General features: G+C 40.4%; 1 protein-coding gene across 16 annotated transcripts in view; it reads right to left on the bottom strand.

The window, feature by feature from the left end:
* KMT2C (lysine methyltransferase 2C) overlaps nt 1–25,649 on the bottom strand; it is a 197,350-nt gene that overhangs the window by 10,366 nt on the left and 161,335 nt on the right. For 13 of the 16 annotated variants that reach the window (XM_054816544.1, XM_054816550.1, XM_054816546.1 and 10 more), the window contains 15 exons: nt 25,206–25,420; nt 25,015–25,088; nt 21,459–21,641; nt 18,931–20,805; nt 17,559–17,884; nt 14,891–16,713; nt 13,431–13,542; nt 11,990–12,068; nt 11,806–11,869; nt 9,485–9,717; nt 4,688–6,388; nt 2,858–3,070; nt 2,597–2,761; nt 1,203–1,344; nt 264–411 (listed from right to left, as the gene is read on the bottom strand). In XM_054816544.1, coding sequence (XP_054672519.1) covers nt 264–411; nt 1,203–1,344; nt 2,597–2,761; nt 2,858–3,070; nt 4,688–6,388; nt 9,485–9,717; nt 11,806–11,869; nt 11,990–12,068; nt 13,431–13,542; nt 14,891–16,713; nt 17,559–17,884; nt 18,931–20,805; nt 21,459–21,641; nt 25,015–25,088; nt 25,206–25,420 — 7,353 coding nt within the window. The remainder of the gene's footprint in view (nt 1–263; nt 412–1,202; nt 1,345–2,596; nt 2,762–2,857; nt 3,071–4,687; nt 6,389–9,484; nt 9,718–11,805; nt 11,870–11,989; nt 12,069–13,430; nt 13,543–14,890; nt 16,714–17,558; nt 17,885–18,930; nt 20,806–21,458; nt 21,642–25,014; nt 25,089–25,205; nt 25,421–25,649) is intronic. The other 3 variants (XM_054816553.1, XM_054816548.1, XM_054816545.1) reach the window with 3 other exon arrangements.

Raw genomic sequence — 25,649 nt, 5'->3', positions numbered from 1 at the left:
TAGATTTCTTCCATTTTTAAGAGAGCAAGGTAATGAATTCTTATCAATTTCACAGGATCTAGAGTCTAGCAGTGGCAGAGAGCACCTATTTCACTACGCTACATGTGGAATGCTAGGAGTTAACTAAGACAAATGATCCCGTTACATTCTCTGCACTGTGTGGCTGCGCACAATGGATTTTGTTTCTTCAGAGTCTCACCTCCCACTGAAAGATCACAGAATCTGCTCCAAATACGTATTTGAAAACATCGAGGAAAACCTACCTTAACTCCTCCTGATTGTTGTGAGGTGGTGTTGGAAGTGAAGCAGGAACATCCACAGTTTTAGGGCCCTGAGCCATTGCTCTTGCTAATAAATCATCCTGTGGTCTGAAAGGCAACTGGAACTGCTTTGGTCCCAGAGCTTTGGTAACTAAAACCAGAAATGCACAGCACAATGAGACATCTGTACAGCTCTTCTATTGACAGACATTCTGTGTATGGGGGTATTGGTGGCTCCCTGATACAACCAAGGCATTACAGCAGATGGTAACACCACCCTCACCCACGTGTACTTCAAAAAATTTTGACTGTTCATGATTAATCTCCGTATTTACAAAAACCTGCAAATTTTGAGCAAAAAGGACTCAAAAGGCTTTTGAGTGTGCCTTTTGCCAGTATGAGACAATTTTTGACTCACTTGGGGAAAAAAAAAATCAACAAAAAAATCAACAACTTGCTGACAATAAAGGAAAAGGGGTTGGAAAAAAGGATTTTAATCACTGAACAGTCCTTATGAAAAAGCAGTATAAAGTTTTATTTATTAGAAAGAAATTTTAATTGACCAAATTACAAGCATCAGAAAATACATATGACTACACATGAAGCCTGTTGAGGATACGTTTTGGGGAGACTGCTTTTGAGCTCACTCAACTAAGTGGTTAGTCATTTGTACTGGACATAGAAAATTGATTTTAAGGTTTTCTTTTCTGTTTCTGAAGATTGCTTTTAGCTCTCAATATGTTTTCAAAAAGGAAAGGGAAAATTTGACATTACACTGGTGTAAAATAAAGCTGGATAATAATGATTACAGCCTTAAAGAGCCTAGGCATACTGTTCTTATAAAAGAAGACTATAGCAACTGAAAAGCATCCCAGTTATCTGTTTCGTAATTTGCTACAAACTTGGCTCATTTATTACGGAAATAATACGTATTAGTCTTACCATCGTGACCTCCTAACATACCAGCCTTGCCAGCAAGTTCTTCAGTGGTTGCGAAGCCGTTTACCAACTTCTGGCATGCCACTGGAGGTGGTGTGGGAGGAAGAGAGGCTGGGGGTGTTGGAGGATTGCTCAGATTGTTCTGCTACGTGAGATTAAAGAACCATAAATCAGTCACGGAACACAGTTCTTGTTCTAGTACCAGATAATGTGACCCGCTCGCATATTTTTACACCTAGAGGTAGCACCGATAAGCAGCAATAGTTAATTCTCAAGTATGCAACCAACTACATAAAAGTATCTACTACGAAAGACAGAATGCTTTGCTTTTTTTGTATCAATGATATTATCAGAGAAATAGTTTACATGGGGAGTATGTATTACTGGAAGAAGATACAACTAAATTAGTTATAGAAAAGCACAATCAGCATTTTTAGGAATGGTTTGGGAGCCCCAACAAGTTCCTACAGTTTAAGCGAAGGTCTGAGTTATTCCACAGTGACTCTCCATCACCATAAAGAAGTTGGCTTACCCAGTTTTCCCTAACAGTGAAGCTACCTCACATTTAGCACAGGATGAGCTTTCACTGAAGCAGTTCCCATGGAGAAGCAGATAACTCTGCAAGTTCACACTCCAGGCTAACTTCTCGCTAGCTTACTTAACTGCCCATATTTTAAATGAAAATTAAATGAGAACTTCAGTACCTGTTCTCATCGCAGTCATGCCTACAAAGATAATACTTATTATTCACTTTGACCACAGCAACCATTCCTGCTAGGTCACATTTGCAGCTTACATGCCGTGTCAGGCTGGAGTAAACACCCCTGGTTTTCAGTAAGTTACTACAGTTTTTATATTAGGGTAGCCAAGTAGCAAATTTGATTCTACGTATTCACTATCTTGCTGCTCTCCCAATACTGCCACTCTGATCCCAAAGACTGAGTTTTACGTTCTGTCAACAAACAACGTATTTTTTTCAGAGTTCTCAGGTGCTTAGTTAGGGCTTGGTGGACAAATGAGAAAAGTCTATTTCCCATTTAATTCCCATTAAGAAATGCTTTAATGTTTTCAATGACTTTGCAAAGTACCGAGAATTCAGCCTTTTCTGCTCCATAAAACTGTAATTACAATTTTCACTATTTAGCATCCATTTGTAAAAGGAATACTTGTAGTTTTTATTAGTTTACAGCACAGTTTCTAGAACTGATTTCCACTTTCAGAGAGTAAAACAATGGTGACTGTTTCACCACTGCACTGTTTATTTAATCTAGCAACAGAAAATTATTCTCTTCTGGTTGCATATAAAAGGCAGGAACTCTAACCAACTAGCAGTAGTAATGTCACGAAGTTCTCTTCCCACAGAGAGCACACAATGGAAATCCAGATTAAAACTGTACCTTGTAAATGAGCTGGGAGTAGTAATCTGAAGCCCCATCAAGAGTAGCACTACCAAAACTTCCTACAAGTCGATTTCCACCATTTAGCTGGCCGCTGCCATAGGGAAGAAAGTGTGCAAAGCTCACTCCAATTATTGGTTCCATCAAAGGCAGAAGAGAAAGCTGCTATATTAAAAAAAAATACAAAATTAGAAATTAATTGAACTGTAACATATAAGCATTGCAGATCCCCAAACATCAGTAGAGTGGTTTCTAATCTACCTGTTTTAACTGGATGAATGTATCCGCGTTAGGGTAAATAGCTTGCTTTTCTTCTTCCTCTTTTTTTCTTTTCTTGGACCGAGGAGCTGCCTTCTCTCCTGTCCTCTGAGTTCGCTTATTTCTCTGTTTCTTGGTTTCAGGTCCTACATCTGTTCTTTGAAGCTGGCTGTTACTACACCCAAATGCACCTTGCATCTGGTTTCCTGCAGTTTGCTGGTATAAAAAAAGGAAGGGTATAAAAAAAGGAAGGGAAGCAGAATTGTTGACTTTTTAATATACAGTTCATTCAAATTTACGGCATGATAGTCTAAAAGAACACGCACAGTATAATAAATCTCTTCGATAACAAACTTATTTTACGGTTTGTTTACTTTGCTGTCTCACTGGCAACTGTAACTGCTGCACTGTCCCTACGCACAGAGTTATGATTTAACATTACCACCACTGACATCTGAAAACATCATTAAAAACTCACAGACCAGAAAAATTTTCTTTTGAATATCCTCTAAAGTAAAGTTCCATGTGCATGCAACCTTAGAGATTTTCACAAGGGCATAATGAAAGGCAGACTTGGTTACAGAAAAAAGACGTGTAAGTTAATACGATATTTTGAGGTTAGAAACAAACCCAGTATTGTGACATAGCTCTGGATTGTACCATTTACTTGAATACTTTCAGTATGAATTTGCAAAGCCATGCCTCACATAAAAGGATAGTTGTGTAAAAGCAATCAGAATGGGACTTAGTAACGCAACAGACAGTGGCAAGCCAAAAGAAAGTCCAGTTTCTTTTTAATAATTTTTATATTAAGCGGCTCTGCACAACCCCTACCACGAGTACTCTCACCGCTATTCCTGTCATATATGTTTTAACAGCAGATCTTCTAACAATTACCTAAGTTACCTGCTGTTCACAATCACCTTTACTTTTATCTGTCTTTATTCAGTTTGAATGTGTTTAAATTTTGTTTCAAGGATGTATTTAGAGTTTAGGCAGTCATAAACCAAAACTAAGTAGAGATTAAAGATTACAATAAAGTGACCAAGAAATCTAAGTGTAAAGTGTATCCCACCTCCACAGAAAGCAATTCTCTTTAGGTCTGTTTTTAAGAACCTTATAAACCAGTAAATCACATAATGCCATTAATATGAAGAATTAATGCTCCCTTCCATTAAAGTAAAATTAATTAGAGAAATATTCTGTAACACAGAAATGCAGCAATTTCAGGAGATTTAACAATTTTGCACTGTTGAGAAAAATCCTAGAGCATAGTCTCTACTAAAATTAGAGACAATATATGATTTTCACAGGCAAAACATGAGCATGGACTTGGTTCATTCACAGAACGCTCCAAACAGTGCAGCTGTAGGGGTGTGAAGCCCAGCCTGGTACCTCTGCAGAGGCACACACAGGTCATCCCATGCATAACTAAGGTGGAGTCACAGAAGAAAGCAGCATACAGACATGCCGTAGACTGTACGGACACATACTGGTAGGTAATTAAGAGTCAATCTTGCCTTAATCTTGGTAAAAATTAGGAAGTGGCATTTTTTAAAATGATTATCTGGAGAAAAACTATTTTTTTGCATTTTAATAATTTTTGAATACACTGACCTACAAAGTCATATTAAAATTTGTTCTTTTTGTAACACAGATGATTTACGCATGGGGAAAAGGCAGGAAGGGAGCTAAAAATTCCTTAAAGCTGTTTATGGCACCCTTGTGCTGGTAGGTTATCTCCCCACCCTCTCACAAATGCCCACGGTGAAGGCACGAGCTAGCCTTTGATTGTTGATGACCACTGTATGACAAAACCAGTAACAGGCTCACCATTCCTTCAGCTGAACTCTGCTTCTCTGTTAACTTCTTATCCCCAGAAGCCTCCTCTTCTGTTCGGCCACTGTTCTCTGATTTCTGATTTAGAAGAGATGAGGACTTCTTATTTTTAAGCAGGTGTTTCAGCAATTCGTTCCCTGACTCCCCTTTTGCTGCTGGAACGCTAGCTGGTTGCGCTGGACTCTGAGCTGAAGAGGCAGGCTGTGATGTGACCTTATCTTCTTCCACCTTAATACCGCTCGGATTTTCTGGTTTAGGCTCAGCTTGACCCAAGCACTGGTCAGTTTCTGCCTTTTCTAGTTTAACTTCTTGAATGCTGGTAGGTGTATCTGTTTTAGGCTTTTCAGTCTCTGTATTTACACTCGGCTGTTTCTGTGGCAGACTGCTGTTGGGGAGCTTACATTCCAGCTCTGGAGAGGTCTGGGTCTCTCCTGCAGTTGATGTTGACGGGCCCATTAACTCCACTGACTCTTGTTCATCTTGATGACGTGAAAGTTCACTGGGGGTGTTAACTGTGGGGGTGGAGGTAGAATCAGAAATGGTTGGAGTTGATGGTGCAGTTATATCTGAATGTGGAGTAGATGGGGCTTTTATTGACTCGGCATCATCATCCTTTTTCTTTTTTCGTGCCCTTTTCTTTTTTCCTTTCTCTTCTGGGATTATGTCAGAATACAGCTGTATGAGAGACTGGCTTGATCCAGGGAAGTTTGTTGCCTGGGGCACACTAGCATCCGAACCACACGGGGCACCACTGCTGAGCACTGCAGATGAAGGTACAGGAGAAGTAAATGGAGGCCTGACCTGGTTCTGCGTAAAGGCAGCCCCAGGGAGATTCCCATGAGTTTGTTTTACATTATGGAAATTAGGGGCTCCACCTGCAACAGCAGATGCATCGGGTCCAAAAGTTGTAGGTCCCACTGGCCTTCGCTCACTGCTTTGCATAAAATTTGTGGCAGGAGGCGAGGTCACAGACCCTTGTTGCAGAATTTGCCCCATTTGTTGCTGTTGATGCTGTGGAGACTGCTGAAGAGGTCGCGGAGTTTGTATGAAATCACATGGTAGATCAGAATTAAAGAAAGGTATCTGAGATAAGGATGATCTGTTATTTAATTCCGACCCCATCATACCGTGCTGTTCTAGTTCCATTCTCTGCTGTAAAGCCCGCTGTCTATCTACCTCCTGCATAAGCTGAATGCGTTGCCGCTCCTGTTGCTCTCGTAAACGCTCCTTTCTTTCCCGCTCTTGAAAACTTTCACTAAAAGGGTTATTGTCCTCAAACTCCACCCTTGGTGGTGGCCCTGACTGTGCAGTTGCACTTGGACCAGGCACAGGAGCTTGCGTACCAGGAGTAATTGGCAACGGTGTCATTGGAGGCTGCATCCTTGCTGGGTTTATGGAAATATGACTTCCAGGGGCATTTGCAGATTGCCATCCAGATAAATTCGGCATTCTGGTTGGGTTGGACTGCCCAGGGATTACCACCGTATGTTGCTGATGCTGGAGCTGTTGTGCCACCATGGGGAAGTTTTGCTGATTCATTGCTGGTGATGTTCCTCCTGGAACCATTGGTGGTTGAGCCTGGACGCCAGGCATTATAGCATGGGGTGCCATTCCACACTGCTGCTGCTGCTGCTGCTGCTGCTTGATTCGATATTCCTCAATTAGTTCTGCATGCTCTTTCTGCTGCTTTCGAATCTAAAAATTAAAGAAGTCATTATTCATCTCTGACATGTACTATGTAAGTGGCATAAAACACGTAACTCGCCATTGTAATTTCAGTAGACAATGAACTTCAGGCAAAACCAGCATTTCTGCACAGCCTTATTTTCTCCCCCTTTTTAAGGCTAATTAGCCATTATTTCATAAGAAATACTATCCATCCCAAAATTTTAGAAAAAATAACAGTGCCTCAAAGTTCTAATTACGTACCAAGATGACACTGTGCTACAGACTTTACAAATCTAAACCAAAAAGTGATCCTTGTCCTACAGATCTTATCCTCCACACATGGGATAACAATAGTTGGGAACAGACAGGAAAAAGGAATCAGTGAGATGGATGATCTTCACACATTAGCAGAAATTTTTAAAAGATGTATTTGAAAAGGAAAAGTTTGCAGGAAAACCATTCTAGGATTCTATAAAACAGTGAGGTAGCTTCCCATTTATTCACAGGCAGATCCTCAAACATCCCACAGCAGACGAAACTGGCAACCGCTGCTTGAAAATTTTAAATTTCAGGATGAAAATAAACTCAAGGTGGACACTACAAGTTAAGCCTAGCAGTTTATTTTTAAGGCAAGCAGAAGCAGCCAATGGAAGGATATGACAGTGTCAACTTGACAAGAAAGAGCATTTCAGAAACACAACAGATACCTAACTACACTGCTCTCTAAAAAAATTAAAGGGCTTGTAATCCACTGTTTAATAATACATAGATTATGGAAAATCTCTCTCACTTCTCTTCATTAGATTATGACTTCCACAACTTCCATTTGCTGCTTGTACTGATAGAAAAAGCCCATAACATAATTTAAAATGTTTGATAGCACTCTCCTTTATCTCGAGCAAGGGACAAGCCAGAAAACTCAGGCCAACAGAGATATTACAGAACAAACTCCAGAACACAAGACAGATGCATCCAAAACTCTATTTGCACTGTAATCACAGATCCAAGATGATTTATGAGCTCTGACGCCGCCAGATGAACAAAGCCACCCAACTGGATCAATCTGCATGGCGCAGTCCAGTGCTCCAGGACTTCTCGGTGGGTATACAGCACTAAACCCATGCTGGCTCCGCATGCCTACACAACGAGGCATCCAAACCACTATGCCCTCCCAGGGTCTGCAGTGGCGGATCAGCGACGCGACTGGTTTTGCAATTACTTGAGATCTCCAAGGACCAGCACCAACTACTCCCAGCTGGACCTGAGCTGACCTGCGCAGATCACCCTGGTCATTTTAAGAGCGTGGAGGAGAACAAGGCAGAGCTTATTAGCACGGTTAAACTGCCCTGGCCGCAGAGACAATATGGTAGTGTCTGCGTGGCTCCGTGCCTGAGCTAATAACCCTGTCAGACATAAGCTCACATTGCACAAAGTCACTGCTGCTTTCTCTGTGCCTCTGACCAGAACCAGCAATTCACAGGGATTTGAGAGCTCTTTATATATACACGTATAGACTTCATCCGTTTCAAAAACTAACAAAAGCTTAATTACAGAAAAATTACTTGATCTGATGTGAAAGAGCGGTGAATTGCTTCAAATAGAAGGTTCTTAAAAATATACTTTAATAAAACCTTATTAGGCTCCTGCTAGGTATGTAACAAAGTGTTGTTTAGGATGTGGATGACTGGTCTAAACCAGTGGTTGAAGGCGAGTGGAGGGCATTTACCAGTAGCATGAGAAACTTGAGTTTAAAGATGAAAAATATAAGAACCTTAATTATGGGGCACTAAATGAATCTGCCTGAAATGCCATGATTAGCAGTTGTTACTTCAGCATAACTCCACTGTAAGACTAAACTGACGTATGTACAACAAAGATTGGTTAAAGTGAATTTTTTTTCCATTTATTCTACCTGTGATTCATTGTGGAAAGGAAAAAAGAAAAAGGAAGAAATGATGTAGACATAATTTATCTGCTCCATCCCTCTTTCATATAGTGAAAAGAAGACAAGCCAACTAGTATTCTATCCAGTGCATACTCTGTCTTGAATCAACACAGGAGCAAGAACTCGACAGTGAAATATCACTTTGGACTTCGAAGTCTGCTGCCAATTTTTCCCCTCATACTAATAAAGGGTAATTCTGAAGCATTTTCATGTTCAGCAGGTGTATTTTTTCCTGACTATGAAAAGATTTCCCACTCATGCAGTAAGGAGACATCTTCATGACAGATAATTTATAAATGGTGTCTTGAAGAACACAGCATTAAGTACTGTTGGCCATATCATAGATTAATCAAAGCTATCGCAGGTTTAACTTTAATCTCACTTATTATAATCACAGGTACAAGATGAAGCAAGGGAAATTCCAACTGAATATAAAGAAAGACAAAAAACCACACCCAACAGTGAAAGTGGTTACACATTGGAACAGGAGCCCAGAGAGGCTGAAAAATCTCTACCCTCGGAGACTTACAAAACTTGACTGCCAAGGCCCTGAGCAACCTGAGCTAACCATGAAGCTAGTTCTGCTTTGGTCAGGAGATGAGATGATCTCCAGATATCCCTTTGACCTATATTGTTCTATGACACAATAACAGATAACACACTGATGATCGGCGTCTAGGAACTAGACAGATCATAAAACTACACTAACATTGCAGATGTAATGAAAAGAGATCTTCAAAGAGTAACATTCAACTGGCATATAATCAAGACGTTCTGATTACATAAGGACACCTGAAAAAGCCCAAGTTATCAGGTTCATTCAAGCCTGAAACACAGAGCCCTACATGCTAAGACCTTCCTCCTTCGCAGTCTGACTCTTTATGCTTTCATGGTGCCAGAAACTCTGTTGCAAATCATTTTGCTAAGCAGTTTCCCCTCTTCCCAAAGCACAGCTTTCTGTTGTAACTTTTGCGTAGCATATTCTCCTACGACTCCAGTGTCACCAGCAATTCAGAGTAATGCTGTTACATGCCAAATATGATCAGGAGTACCTCCCTTTAAACAAGTTCCACTGTATTTAAGTATTTCAATTCATCTCTTAGGAGATTTAAAGGAGTGAGTTACAGCAGTATGACAGCTTAGCATGAAGGTGATCAGTTTTGATTCCAGATGATTACCTGGTCTAGCTGTTTTTGGACCATACTTTGCTGCTCAGTAACATGTTTAAGTTGTTCTGCATCTTCTTCTGGGAACTCACGGCCAGCTTTCTTGGCTGTCCGCTGTTTTGCTGAGAGTGCCTTTTTTGATTTTCTATGTGCTCCAATTTGCTCCTCGAGGTACTTCTGTTGCATTTGAAGAAGCTGTTGTGTTTCTTGCAGCCATTCCTCATATTGCTTTCTTTGTGAATCATCTAGAGAGAAACAATATAAAGTATGATATGATCTCATCCTGGGGGTAAGCTCTCAATCCTACTTCATAGAGATGAGGTTTATCAGGTTCCCCCCTCGGTTTATGAAATTGTTGGTCAAGTTAAGCCAAATTTGACAGAGTTGGGATCTCAAGAGATACTGAGCTCTTGGGGTGATCTGAGTAAAGGAGACAGAGATCCAAATGACTGCCCTTATTGAGAGAAAGCAGTCTTACCTCAGTCCCTTACTTTCCAGGGACACCAGCCTGCTGTCCAGGTAGTAAATGTGAACTTGGCTAGCCAGTGAGCAACCATAGCTTTGAAAGCAGCTACAGAACCTGGTGGTACCCTGCCCTGCCACAGAAGATGCGGAAGGCCTCTGGAACTACTCAAGTACAAGGGAAGAGATTAGGGAGTAAGGACACAAATTTACAGGAAACACGGCCTCATTAATTCTGGTGTTTGCAGAAGAGTTTTGTAAATATAAATCTATTTTTATTACTAGTTCTCAGGAAAAAAAGAAGTATAAACATCCATCAAATATTCATGAAATGAAAGAAAGATATAGTCTTTGTAAAAATAACTTGCTCAGTCCTCTGCACAGGGCCTTCAGCACTGGTGCCTTTTCCTCTGCACGCAAAAATGCACTCTCACTTAAACTGTAACGGAGACGTTACTCTTTTTACAAATGAGAAATGCTCATCTGCTATGAGCAGTCCATCTCTCTCTGATGTTTTTCTCGAGGCAAAACAATCATGTCTGGTAACACTTGATCTGCACTAAGCCCAGAAGGCAAGAGAGAAGGTTTGGTGATGGTATCTTGTGTCATGATTGCATTGTGGCAATGAGCTAGGTAACTAGGAATATGGTATGGATCTTTGTAAATAAAGTTTGTTTAATAAAGATACCCACACGACAGTATGATTTTCAAGATAACCACGTCCTCCTTGTGCTCCAATCCCTACCACCTTCCAGTTTAACAGTCACTGCGGTACAGACAGCCATCAAATCTAGCAGCTCAACTAAATCAATCCACAGAGCTAGCTACAGTCTCAAGGGGCGCCCATTCTTTCAACAATAAATTCTGCGAAACTAATCACATAACCTGAAGGGACAATTGCGTGGAAACAATGGTGAGTAACTGCAGATGGGAGCAATGTGAAAGTGCAAATGAAAATACTGAAATATTAACAAGTTCCAGTTAAGAATAACTACTACTGAAATGAAAAACAGTGTTTCTCAAATGCTCACAACCACCCCTACTCTCAAGCTAAGCAATGCCACTGCTGACTGCCATGTCAAATTTCACCAGTAATTAATACAGAAAATATTACTAAAGCGCCTCATTACACATTTAGCGCTGCTACTCCAGTTTCTGGAAAAGGTGGAGGTGTTTACTTCTGTTTCTTATTCATAAATCTCAAGTAAAGTTTTTGCAGTTACAGAAACACCTTTTTTTTTAATGTGGTCTTCCTCTCCCAACATTTGCTTAGTTTTAATTTCTGCTAATAAATCTCTTTCTCATCATAGAGACTAGGACTTACGATCAATCTAGGGAAAGCAGAAATAAGAAATGCAAAATACTAATGCTATATATTTCTGCTTTCCACAATTGTGGTTCCCAGTCAGTCTTGCTTAACTAATGCCTAGAAAGCTTTTATTGATATTTTTTAAAATGACAATGAGACACAAAACCTTTTGCTTCTGTAATAAAAGATAACCCATCAAGACAGACTGTTGTTCTCACTGAGCTCAGACTATTACACCACAACTCAACACCAGGTTTTTGAAACAGCAGTCTGTCAGTTTATACATTACTATTCTCACATGAATTAAAACAATGCTAATTTTCTGTTTGTTCTGATTCTCTCTTTCCTTGTGGTGTTTCTTTGGGGATAGCTTTAGAGAAAAAATGTTAATAGCATTTACTATGCACCCCTTTATTAATTGATATTGTAACGATGAAATGACTCAGTTTTTAAAGGATGAATATTTGAGAGACAAGATCCATTTAAGGATATTTTATTTTAAAGAAAACAGAACTGTAGAATGAAACATCAACATATAATAAATTATTAAATTTGTACTTACTGACAAAACCAGGACCAAAATTGGGAGGATTAGGTCTAGAAATCTGAGGTGTCAAATTTCCGTCCTAGAAATTTCAGTAAAACATACAGACAAGTATATTAAAACATGATTCAATTAAAAACCTCAAAACCTCATGATCATTATTAAACACTTTTGTTTAAACTCCGTATCAAGTTGTAATTACCTGTGTAATTGCCTGCTGCATATGATTTTGGCCTTCACTGGTCTGAGCCCCTGGCACTGGCTGACCCATAAAGGGAAACCTATCGACATATAAAGAGAAAGTGAAATTATAACTTTTAGAACTGGTGGGTATTTTAGAGGAGAGACAACCTTTTCTTTTTCACTGAACTTACACAAAGTGTCCAAGTATTTTACAGACATTTGCTTGAACTTCCGTACCAAACGTTTTCAATGTCTGGAGAATATTTTTTTCTCCTTTGATGCTACAACACATTGCCCTTGAGTGAAACTATTGCATTTTACACTTTTCAGAGAGATGAACTAAATATGATGTACTATGCTAAAACGGTGAAGGTACACACACAAAAAATTTGTCCGTATTTGCATTTTAAATATTATGATACAAAAAAAAGGAGAGAGACTTAATGTAGTTATTTATCATGGTGGCCACTGCAGTAGGGCAGATGTATTTGGGTTTCAGAAAGTTTTAAGCAAACCTCTGTACCACTCTAAGACAATGTATCTCCACAAAGCAAAACTAAATGCAGTTCTGAAGATCTTAGTCTATGATGACAGTTGAGAAAGACACAAACTTTTATACATAATGGTGACAAAGCACAGATTTAAAACAAAAATTTCTTTTTTCTGGCATTAAGAGTAAGGTAAACCAGTGAACAAAAGCGATCCAATTAGTATCTGAGCAGTTAGAAAGTTCTGCTCTTGCAGGTCACCCAGATTAGACTGCAGTAATATACAATATTGGAACGGGTTGGGGTACTGAATCTTCTTACCAAGTTCAAACAGGCCTTACAAACACTGCTGGTAAGCCACGTACTATCACAGAACACTGAACAGGTGTTAGGAAGAAGAAAACACACTGGTTTAAGGGCCACCCAAAAAGAAAAGCTGCAGATCATATCTAGCCCATAGACTCCCCACTTCTGATCAAGCCAGTCATGGTGAAGTCTGCACAGTTCATTGCTCCTTTTATCCTAAGAATGGATTTAAAGAAGGGATGAAACTTCCATTACTTGGGGTACATCTCACACTTAGCATTAAACGATATGCTGGAACGCGAAGGTTAACTGTTGCATGGCCATCAATAGTCTTCAAACACAACATGTGGGAGATGTTTCATTACACAATTAGTAAGTGGAAAAACAAGAAAAACATCAATGGTGAAGCCATGTTGACCATGCTGACCAATGACATTACAATGGTAACACAAGCCTGATGCATTTTAATACTTTTTATAGTTTCTGCTGCTGCACTGCTTTTACTCTTTGGAGATAATTCTGTATTAGCATGGACTATGAAACACATGACAAAAAGATCTTTTTCCACTTTTAGACTTTTTCATTTGCACTGCAGAGTTTCCCCCTAGGTCTATCATTTCCTTTTATATTTTGTAGCCCTAAAGAATGGTATCAAGCATTGCCTACCTGTTCATAACCATTGGTGGCATCCCCATGTTACTCTGTGCCATGACTTTATTGATCCCCTTAAGAGCTACCATTTTGGCTTTCATTATGGGATCAGTAATTGCATCAAAGTCTATGAAAGAAAAACAGTAAAAGTGAATTACATAGCTGAACATTATAAGTTATTAACTGGAACTGACTAGTTTAGATCTAGTTCATGCATAAATCATTAGTAAAACAACATAATTGCATTACTATTTCAAATTACTTGTCCTTTCCACTCTGACAGTCAGGGTTAATATATAGTTTCATATATCCTCATAGGAAAGCTGATCCAGCAGCAACTGTTCCTGTTTTCAGCCATGATACACAAAGAAAAGCAGGTCAGTCTGAGGAGGGCTCTAGACTAAATTTGGCCTATGACCCAGAAGATTCATAAATTCTATTTATAGGTTTAAGTATTAGGAAGAACAGTTGTTTCTGTGAGTTCAGCTGGCAAAACTGACACACCACCACTAACATACTAAGAAAACCTGTTTAGTCACTCTAATTACCAGTAGCACTACAGGCAGAAAAGGTGCACGCCCCATACGGCATCTGAAAAGACCATAAGCATGGTGAACTCTGCCTTTTTGCTGTCTTTCCTGTTACATGCCTCACACAGAGCAGAATAAATGGGAGCACAGAACAGATGAGGTTGGAAGGGACCTCTGGAGGTCATCTTAGCCACCTGGGGTGGCTAAAGCACATTCTAGCCACACTACAAATACGGAACCGTCACTTAGGTAGTAGGTTAAATTTGTCTTACGAACCACCAGCCTCAACTATCAGTGTAGTTACAACTAACATGTTGCTAAAAATTTCAAATTTCATTAATAACAATGAAATGATAGCAATGGTCTTGTTCTGAATGCTCAAACTGTTATGTTATATTAAACAGAAAACAATAGTTTATCTTAAATGCTTTTAGTATGTGCAGAATTGTGATGTTTCTGGGCCTTGCCTGGATTGAGAGTTAGTAACACAGTTTTTGATAATCCCCTTCCTTGAAACGCACTAAACACTGCAAAAAATGTAAAAAACCAACCATAAACAGAAAACTGATAGATCAAATATCAAAAGGTCAGCTATTGCACTTGATAATTTAATTTCGTTACAAAGGGTGCAGTTACTCCATATCACATATGAGAAACAGAAGTATACAGAGAATATGTGACAGAGTTGATGTCAGAAAAATTAGCAGTAAAGCGGCTACCCTGATCCCGGTAAATCAACAGCAGCATTGCCACAGAGTTCGAAATTTCACCTACATGCTCAATTTCCAGACTCCAATTGTACCTACCAAGCAGGCTGGTTTTTGTTACGCCACCTTCAAGCTCCGCATATCTACCTGCTTCTTTCAGTGCTATAGATTATTTAACTATTTGTTGTTGTATTTTTAAATAACTAACCAGAACATGCACAAATACATCACCACATACCAATATTGGGGAAAAATGGCTCTGAACGTTGGCGAATCATGGCTTGCATCTGTCGCTGCTGCTGCTGCTCCTGTCTTTCCTGATCCAAAAGGTCCTGCAGAAGAAGTGGCTGTTCCTCTAGCAGAAGCGGTCTCTCTCGATTTTGTTGTTGAGCTAATGGTTGAGGGAGCATTATCTGTTGGGTACCAGATATGCCGCTAGGACCAGGACGGTTTGTTACAGCCACCGTTTGATTAGATGTCTGTCCTGTCCCAAAGTTGTGATTAGATGACTGACCCTGAATAAATGCTGGATTTGGAGACCCTTGAGAAAAATTATGGTTCATTCGTGGAACCATGGTCAAATTTGAGTTTAAAGTGTTTTCCAAGATCTGTCCACCAGGTGTCATTAGTGTTTGTGGAATACCTGATGCGTGGTTCATTTGTGTTGTTGGCAAAGATTGAGATGGAGATCCTAGAGTCCTTGCTTCAGCATTATCTGAGCTTTCATTAGCTAGCAAACTTGACAGGACTGGTGTGGATCCAGAAATACTGCAGGAACTTACTGCTCCTTGAACAGGCAGTGGAGCAGATCCCTGAGCATCTGGACTAGGCACAGTTGTTTCTTGACTTGGAACAGCAGTAGTTTTATCAGGGAATTCTGGATTAGCAGGCTGTGCAGGAGCCTTTTCTCCATCCTTTAACTCTGTTTCCGCAGCCTGTTGAGTACTTGTGGATTCAGCATTCCCATCACTTTTTTCATTTTCATTCTTCTTTTCCTCCTGAGTGTTTGGAGAAAGTACTTCTGTTTTAATTTCATTTTCTGTAGCAGATTTCTTCTGTGGAGACTGGGTCTCAGGAGGGGAAACAGTTTTATCACCTTGTTCTTTCTGTTTCGGTTCTTCTGTCTTGCCCTGGATATCTAGTTTGTCATCAATGGGGACACTGAGATCTAGTTCTTCATTAAACATTCCCTTCTTATCCTCCACATCAAGTTCAGGGTCTGTATATGCAATTATATCAAATTCCCCAGATCTCAGAAGATCATCAAGGTGAGGATCGTTGGTCTCCAAATTATCTAAAGTGTCCAGTTCATCTCCTTTCCCATCTTCTGTGTCTAGATTCAAATTTTCCAGATCCTCATCATCCAAATCCTTGACTTCAACCCCATCAAGGTCTTTTACATCTAAATCTTTTACAGCAGGATCATCAGGATCAAGCTTTTCTTCTAGACCATCACTTGGCTGGTTGGGAATCTGTAAATTTGCAGACTCATCGCTTGGCGCAGATGTAGACAAAGATGGTCCTGCGAATGCATCAGCAACTGGTGGATGACTTAGAGAACGTATTACAAGTGCAGGTGTGTTGTCAGGATTGATTTGATCCTGCTGAGATTGTGACATATGCTCCAAACTTGTAGACAACTGCAACTGGTTAGGTATGCCTTGAGAATTATGTCTCAGTGGTTCTGCCTGTCTCGGGCCTGGAAACTCCTGCCTGGGTATAAAACCTGCGTGTCGTTGATGTTGTGCTGCTGCATCCATAACATTTGCAGCAGAAGGATTAAAAGGCAGCCTTGGCCTCCCATCAGGAGCTCTGTGACGTAACTCAATAAATGCCTGACCCAATATATTGTGCTGCTGAACTGGAATTCCCTGCGGAGGAAAATGTTGAGGGATCCCAGATGTATTACTTATTTGTGGATTGTTCACTGGCCGAGGCATATCAATAGACAGAGATCTTCTCAGCTGTGGTGGAACTCCAGGGCGTTGCATTGGCTGCTGAGGACCAAGGAAACGTTCCTGACCTGATGGTGGACCATGACCACCTCCCGGAAACCCATATCTAAAATAAAGTATGAAAGACTAAATAAGCTTTTTTCTCAGGACTGCCTAGTCTGGCATATTTGACTAAATAACTATTCACCAAAATGCTTTACATGATGCATTCATTAAGATATTTAAATAAATATTTTGACTAATTATGCTTACATTTAAATGAGCTTTATGACTACAATAAAATAATTGCTTTAATTATGTTTAATAAACAACCTGGTTTCAATTCCAATAATAATAATGGCAGTAAGAACTATCTTAGTAAACAACATGCTAATGCAACTCAGCGTAAAAAAATAAAATTGTGTGGATTTAAAAATTACTGAAATAAATCAGAAAATATTGAAAACAATAATTCCCGAGATGACAATGTATGCCAATACTGGTATCCATTTTACATCATAGCATTCACTGTAAAAACAGCCAGGCAGAAGTTGACGTTTGATTACACATTCGTTATAAATGAAAACAAGAATATTACATATATTAATTATTGATAAATCAAAGCTAAAGTCAGACCTTTCACTTTTTTTTAAAAAAAAGAAATGCCCCAAAACCATGGGCCACAAGATCTTTCACAGCTCACATAACTGTCACAAGTGTTGCAGCTTCTCCATTTTTATTTCTGATTAATTCCCAATAAAAGACAGTGTAAAATAGTGTCAGTGTAAAATACACATTCTAATACTGCAGACTCTTACAGGAAAACTCACTGTACACACTGACTTCGGGAAGATTACCAGCTACTGTAGATAACACAGATGACATTTCATAAAAAAAACCTCCCTTTAACAAATTCTGTAAATGTAGAACTACCCCTGTAATATCCTGGGTTTAAGAGATCAAAGAGCTTACCGAAGACCATGAGGTCTCATCCCCATGGCATTCATATCGCCTGGAAACGGGGGTCTGTTGAACTGCCCATCAGCGGGAAATGGTCCACGCTGGTCTTTTGGGTATACGGTGAACCTTGGCCCACCTGGAGGGACAACAGAGGACCTAATATTCCCAGGATATGGAGGAGGAGGGCGGTTAAAAATTTGATTTAAGTTGTCTTGCTGCCAATGCTGAAGCGGAGTTGCATGGGTAGGAGCTGCTGCATCCTGTAAGGCTTTTTCCTGACGAACTGCATTTTTCTTCTGCTGCTGTTGCTGTAGAATAATTTCACGTAATTTCTGGCGCTGTTTAAAAAAAAAACAACATTGTGCTTGACATTGCAATTGACATATTTTGAAGTGTTACACTCCGCTAGGTTAAGCCTTTTGGAGGAAAGAAATTCTTCAATCACTACAGAAAAAAATTATAAACTACCATAATTACCTCAGAAATTAGAAGAGGGATCAGATGGTGCAAGATGCTGGTGATGCAACTTAATCTCCAGACCTCTTGTTAAAGCGTATAGTGTGAACCCACTTTACCAATTAACATATAAGCAACTCTCTTCTCCTTTTTCTACTCCAATAATGCAAGCCCTTTTACCACATGAAAATGTGCATTCTGAGGCAGGAAAGGTGACTACAGGTTCACTGAGCAAAATTCAGCAAGAGGTTTACACCAGAGCTCCAGAATTTACTCTGACCCTGTATGATAAATACTACCATTTTTTCCACTAAATCCCATTGCTCCTGCCACACAAAAGGCTGAGTAGCTTTCCACAAGCTGAATGTAATTCTATGTCTCACTAAGAGCTGTTTGCCAAAGAGTCACTGACAAAAGCCTGGAGTGAACATGCCTCCAGAAGAGCAGTGACCAATGGTAGGGTTCACCTCAACACGTCAGCCAGCTGAAAAGTTAGATGTCTAGTCTGAGATCTTTGCCTATTCTCCCTTTTTCAGTCACTGAACAACTCACTGACAATCAGTTCTACATCTCATCTATTATAGGATAGAATTAATGAATTCCTTTCAAGACAGTTTTTTTCCTCACACTGTAGAGAAAAGAGCGTCTGGTATTACAGACCAAACATCTACATCTTCAATGGCTTCAAAGATGGCCTTTGCTTCCTTTTCGAATCTTGTCTAAACTCTTTAAAAATTACTGATGTTTCTATATTCTATATATTGTGGTTCTATCCAGGAGGACCAAATTAACATACTAAGTGAATGAAGATAATTCTACATTACATAGCTGTGTTTAATGGCAACAAACTTCAAATATTTAACAAGAATGGGGGAAATTCTTCTACTTATGAAATTTTAGTACCATCAGTATTCAACATTATTCTCACCTGTCTTAACTTCTCAGTATCTGCTTGAGACATATTCATGGTATTCTGCGTATCTGTTACTCCTGTAGTGGGTGCTGGTCCAGGAACTTGTGAAACTTTGGGAAATTGTTGTCCTTGAGAACTCATTGGAGAACTTCCAGATGCACTGAAGCTGCCCTCAGATCCAGGCCGTGGCTGTTCAGAAGCATCGTGGGCCAGCTGACCAGTTCCAAAAGATTCTGGCTGAGGTCTTGGAGTCATCGGTGGTTGATCATATGGGTCACGTGCTGGAGCAGCTGGACCATGGCTAAATGAATCTGTTATTGCAGGTCCTGCAGGTCTGGGAGTTTGAGAACATGGATCTGATGGCCTGACAAAAGTGCCCTGCAACCTGTTTTGTGGTGCCTGCAGGAAAGGATCTCTATTTGGTATTAGTCCTGGTCTTGTCATTGCAGGTCTGTTAAATGTCTCTGGAATCCCTGGCCTTGGAGTTGCTGGTTGCTGAGAATAAGGATCATTGAGAACTGGCCTTGGTGTTCCAGGAGGTTGGGCATATGGATCAGAATGTCTCTGATTTCCTGGGGACTGAGCAAATAAATCCACTGGCTGAGCAGGTCTCGGTGTCGGTGGCTGCTGCATATATGGATCAACTGTGGCGGGCCGAGGAGTTCCTGGAGGCTGGGCGTACGGATCAGCAACTGGCCGAGGAGTACCTGGAGGCTGGGAGTAAGGGTCCTGAGAAGCTGGCCTCGAAATGGGTCCAGACTGAGTGAAAGAATCACTCTGTTGTCGCACAATCCGGGGTGGATGGGCAAAAGTCTCCTTTATTGCAGGATGGGGAGTAAGGGGAGGCTGGCTGTATGGATCACTGGGCTGATTATGGGCAAAGTTATCCACTGGCCTTGGCGTCAAAGCTGGCCTTTCATACGGATCAACAGCAACGCGCCTTGGTGTACTTGGCATTGATGCGTAAGGATCTTGTGGGGACTGAGGTGGGCGCATCGGAGTTTTAAAAGGCCCAGGGCTACCATCAACAGGAGTAGGAGTAGGAGTCAATGGTGGCCGTGCATACGCATCAGCAGAAGTTACTCTCTGTCTCTGAAACGTATCAGTTCTAGGAGCCGGCTTAGTAAATGGATCACTGCTTCCAGCTGTTAAAGGAACCTTCCCTGACTGTTCCATAACTATGGGCGACCTTGGGACCCCCATCGGTTTGGAGAACTGCTCTGATGCCATGACAGGCCTGGGTGTGTCTGGTGGCTTTGCATAGGGATCACTGCTACCTGGAGATGAAGAACATGAATCCCTGACCGGTGAAGGCCTGCTTCCCGATGGTTCGGTTACCTGAATGGGCCTAGATATGGATGACTGTGGCGGACAGGTATCTAATGGTGCAATGGTATTTCTTCTAACAAAGTTTTGGTTAACGGGTGCTGGTCTAGGTGTTCCCACCATTTTAGCATATGGATCCATTGGAGAAGGAGGTCTTGTGTTTGTGGAACCTGGAGAAAACATCTGTTGTGATGGCGTCTGAGGAGTCTGAGACTGAGACAGTGAATCGTGTACTGGGATTCGGGTGGGAGTAGGGGGTGGGGCTTGTGGTTTTAGGAACACATCATCTGAGGATGCTGATGTAGGTGTAGCAGGTAGCTGCTGCTTCGTAAATAGATCCTTATGGAATGTCTGTTGTGCAGGAGACATATTTCCATTGCCAGTCTGGGGCGTTAAGGGACTCTGGATCCCGCTACTAGGTGTGTCTGAGCCAGACTGGTTCAGAAGCTGTTGTGAACCAAACTGCTGCTGCTGCTGTTGCTGCTGCTGCTGCTCATTTTTCACTTGTTCAAGCTTCTGCGTGGCTTCTATTTTGGCTTGCTGCTTACTTTTCTGCCGCATTTGCTATTTTTAAATTATGAAGAGAAAGGTTACACTTTTAAGTCCAGGGTATACAAAATCTTTACGATGACTGAATCAATAATTAAAACTTTAGGACACATTAAGACTAATTATAAAGAATTGTAAATTGCAAATTTTAAATGCAATGGGAGCAGAGGGTCTAGCTATTTGTAAAGTTCAATTACCTTGGCATGCACCTTGATTGCCTGGGAAGAAGCATTTCCCAGGTTGCCTAAAGAGCAGCACTGCTTTCCAACCTTATACTCTGAAGACGAAAGGTTACTGACAGATGCAGCACTGATGTGAGGAAAATGGGCTCCGAGAGACAACCAGCCCAATTTGAAGCAGTAGTCTGCAGGATAAGGTTACTGCAATATAGGGTATATAAAAACAAACTACAGCACTAGCTAGCCATGCAGAGAAAGAATAACCTATTTCCATAATAGCTAGGATTTAAGAGTCAAAGTTTTAAAACAAAGTTTTCTAACATTTACAAGCAGCTTCTCTTCTGATAGCATCTATTTTCTTCCTACACAGAATGGCTGACTTTATACTCCTCTACAAAGAAAGATTAGAATTGATTTTATTACAACAGATTCCAACAATGCAATAAAAAGCTGGTAGAAAAATATCAAAACACCCTAAATGCAACACACCTGTCTGAATTTCCATTCCTGCTCATGTTCCGATTCCCTCTGTTTTAATGGATCTTTAAAGAGGTCAGAGTCGATGCGTGAGCTAGGATCAATGCTATCCTGTTGCTGCTGCCTTTTCATGGAGTCATTTGACATCTGTACTTTATTGATGCGCAAAGCAGCTCTATTATCTCTGGCTTTTTGCTGGGAAAAGATAAAAAAAAAGTAGTTAGCCTTGTTTTCTGCTAAGTGTGAACACTGCATCTGTTATTCCTACAAAATCTACAACCAAGTTATTTGTACAGCCTGTTTTAATCACATGCATGCTTGTGAAAACTAAATTATGCACTTTAAAAGGAATTCCAAACTGAAAATACTTCATCTCTATAGAAATTCTGTGTTTAAACTAACATACATGGAAAGAACTAAGGAGTTATTAGCAATGGAGGTTTTTTAAGCTTTAGGAGTCTCTGTTCAGGTACTGTGCTGTGCCATGGAAGCATGAATCCCACCAGTTTACCTTTCAAATCACATATTGATGTGGTGTGCAATTTGAAGACATGAGCACAGTAGATGATGTTTGGATCAATGAAGGCCACTAATGTGGAGAACTTCAATGACAAGAAAAATACAGTCTACTCCATTAAATAGCCTCTATAGATCTCAGTCTGTGTTAAGTCAGCAGTATAAACATAGGATATGGGCTTATGGATCAGGAAAAATTGGATGGAAGAACAGCAATTCCTCTTCAATGAGGCATTTTACAGCCATAGTGACACTTTAAAGCATGTAATAGAAGTTTCGAAGAGTCTGTTTTACCACCAATTTAGGATGTGATTCCTTTTCTGAATCAAATCCTCACATCTTTTACACAATTTTATTTGCAGTTGTCAAGTGGGGGTTGCCTAGCAGAAAAGGCTTAAATCCTTCCCCTCCAACAATGCAACAGTGACATGGATGAGAGCACCAGTGTCACAGCAGCAGAAAAATTAGCGTCATTTTCCCCTGTAAGCGATGGGATTGTGCATACTAAGGAAAGTAAAAAGTCTACAGTTAAAATTTACTAACACTCTACTGAACTTCATTTCTAAGGTAGCCTTTCCTCACCCCCACGGAGTGTAAGTCCCTTAGGAGAGGTACCACAGCAGCTTCTTGTGTGCACAATGCCAGGAACACTAGCAACAACTGAATGGCAAGGGTACACGGCCTGTAACTTCTGTGGGGAAAACACAGCTTCTTGCCGTGTAAATACCCACGTGTGCATGCGTGCGCACTTGCATGCACTCTCCTCCTGCACATGAAGGAAGTAAATTTGCAGCTGCTTTTTGGACATCCATCAGGAGAATAGGACTGCATTTGTTAAGAGCAAAGAAAAAGAACAATTGTGAAGTGGTAAATGCCTGGATAAAAATCCACTCACGTCAGTGGACAGTATCTTATAAATACCACACAAAAGCAATCACCAAGATGAAATATAGCATGGATGGAATGACATAGAGGTCCAATGGTGCTGAAGCTACAGGCCCAAATAAAAAGTGGAATAATGATGATGCCTCAGTGACACAAAGAAGACAATAGAAAATTATTCTTTCAAGTGGAAAGGGGATCAGAGAGATCAAGAACTCCACTTCCCACATTCAGTTTGGGGTAATGATTTATTCCCTAAAAGTTGTCAGATAGATAAGGGGATTTTTTTAATTTGGACAGCAGGAGATGATGTTGGTACTGTTAACCTCTGAGCCATCAACACACATGGGAACCAAATTTGCTTACCAACAGGACTGTATTAAAAAAAATGCCAGTGCAGGGAGGCTAAGAGACTGGAAACAGAACCCTGCAAAATCCACAGAAATCTACAAAGTGAGAATGATCATCCAACCACTGTTGTGAGGAAGCAAATAAAAGATGAGAACCAGAAGAAAACGGAGATGGAACAGGAAATTAAAGAAAACTACATTTGCTAACAATGGCTGGGAAGGTGAAAAAGAATGAAACTAATATAGCTTCTGAGATTTGGATGTGGACAGGCTTCAACAAGAGGTTTCAACAGAGCACAACGGTACCCTTTGAATGGCAGAAGTTCTACAGAATGGAATCAATGACCACGTAACTCCAGAGCTTCTACAAATACGTGTGTTCATTTGACTCAGATGTGAAGAAGGTGAATGCTTTTGGAGAGACAAATGGAGTCCTTCATGCTCCCCACAACATGGAAGATATTAAAAGAGTTTCCACTGCAAAGCAATAGAAGAGAGCAAGTAATGAAGGGGAACAGTAAGACAAGGAGTAGCAGAAAATGAGGAAAGTAGGGCTGTGAGCACTGACACTTCTGGAATGGTCAGTTCAGCAGGAAAGACTTCAGCAACTCTAATGGGGCAAAAAAGAAAAGACTAGTGATAGAGGAAGCTGAAAGAGAGGTAGGTCACATAATGATGTGCTACTGTCCTTCTGAAGGAACTAGTGAGATTCTGTGCAGAAAGAGACAGAGCAAGTTAGACCTGAGGCATGAATAAAATGTAGCAAAGGGTAAGTGGGAACCACAAATGTTCTAGTCTCAGCTCATGTCTTTAGACTGCTCAATAATGCTAATACAGTTTATTCCAAGACTGAAAAGCAAAGAATACAGGTAGAAGCATTCAGAGTTAGAAGTCAAATTACAAAGGCATTCTTGGAGTAAGTGAACTTTGTTGAGGGATATTGTTTAATGCAAATACATAGGGTTTAATGAGAATAAATTACTTAGGAATATAATAGAGTGTGATTTGTGCTGTTTGCTTAGCTTTACTTAGCAAGAGTGGCTAGATTTGCTGAAGCATAAGGCTGCAATAGAGGTATTTTTCTCAGTAATTTTTCTAGTAGTTTTCCTAATAGCTAGTCAGTACTGTGTTTTGTCTTTAAGTATGGGAAAGTATTTTGATATCACACTAATGTCTCAGTAGTGTTTTTCTAAGTCTGGGACTCTTCAGTTCTCTATGTTCCACCAGCAAGGGCAGGTGCACAAGGAGTGTAAAACAGAAGATAAGGAGGCTCCAACTTTCGGGGAAAACTGTGGAAACTGTAAGTCAACAAGATAAAAGCCTGGCTGCCTGGACACAGAAGAAGAACCCAATTAGATGTTAGAAGACCCCAGACCAAAATACACCATTGGACTGAAGGGCGCGTGAACAGTGTGTGAAGGGGTGGGTATATGGGACCCAAGGGTATAATTGCCCTGGGATTTCTTTGCTCTGGGTCCCTCTCTTTGGAGGCACCCAGCCCGGGCTGATCCTGCTGCTGCATCTTTCAATTAAATTAATTATTTTATTAAAATCTGACGCCTGAGACTCCGCTGCGGGAAACCTAGGGTCGAGTCTGAAGAAGGAGGAGGTGTGCCCAAGAATAAGTGCATGTGTATATGTGTGCGTGTGCACCATCATAAATGGTGTGTGACTGTTCGGGCAGCAGCTACTCCTTCAACAAGCTTTCACTAACCCTAGAACTTAATTTATTTTAAAAAAAAAAACCAACAAATGAAAGCCTTATAAATGAAATGTATGTCTGCTGGAAGCATGGGACTGTGGGTGGTAGTTGTTCTTACCACATATGGAGCCCTCTCCTGTGAGCTTGCTTTCCTCCAAAGTTTAGCAATCTGCTTCACTCTTGTAGCCCAGTCTGCAACCAAAAATATGCGTTAATGCGCAAGGCTTTGGTAAGTTTATTTTACATTCTTCCAAATCAAGATGCAAAAATTGCTACAAAATACTTAACTTTATTGAGTAAACCACTCACCTGGGAATTCTTCTTTTAGGTTAGGGAAGTTGATATTTGTATAGAGAACGGGTGCTACTGTTGCCATTTCACCCAAAGCTTCTTCTTTTTCCCACTTAAGAGTGCTTCTTTGAGCATTGGACATTGTATCGCCTTCACCTTCCAAAGGTGGAGCAGACGGTGCCCATGAGCTGTTTGGATCACTTACCATTGGATTGAATGCTGAATTCTTATCCCTGACAAATCGGAAAAGGGTTTTATTTTATACATTGCTCTCGATATAAAATATCAAAACAATTAGCAAAGTACTTATTCTGTTTGCTATTTCAGTAGTGAACAGGCTGCAAGAATATAGAAATTTTTGTAGTGACCGTCAAGAACTAAATAGTTAAATATTAATAATATCACGGTATTAATAACAACACCTCCCAAGTGACAAATGCTAAACAACAAATATTTCTTATT

This window comes from Grus americana, chromosome 2 (assembly GCF_028858705.1).
Source record: "Grus americana isolate bGruAme1 chromosome 2, bGruAme1.mat, whole genome shotgun sequence".
Lineage (NCBI taxonomy): Eukaryota > Metazoa > Chordata > Aves > Gruiformes > Gruidae > Grus > Grus americana.
Note: the sequence above shows the minus strand (reverse complement) of the source record. Positions and strands in the feature narration are given on the sequence as shown.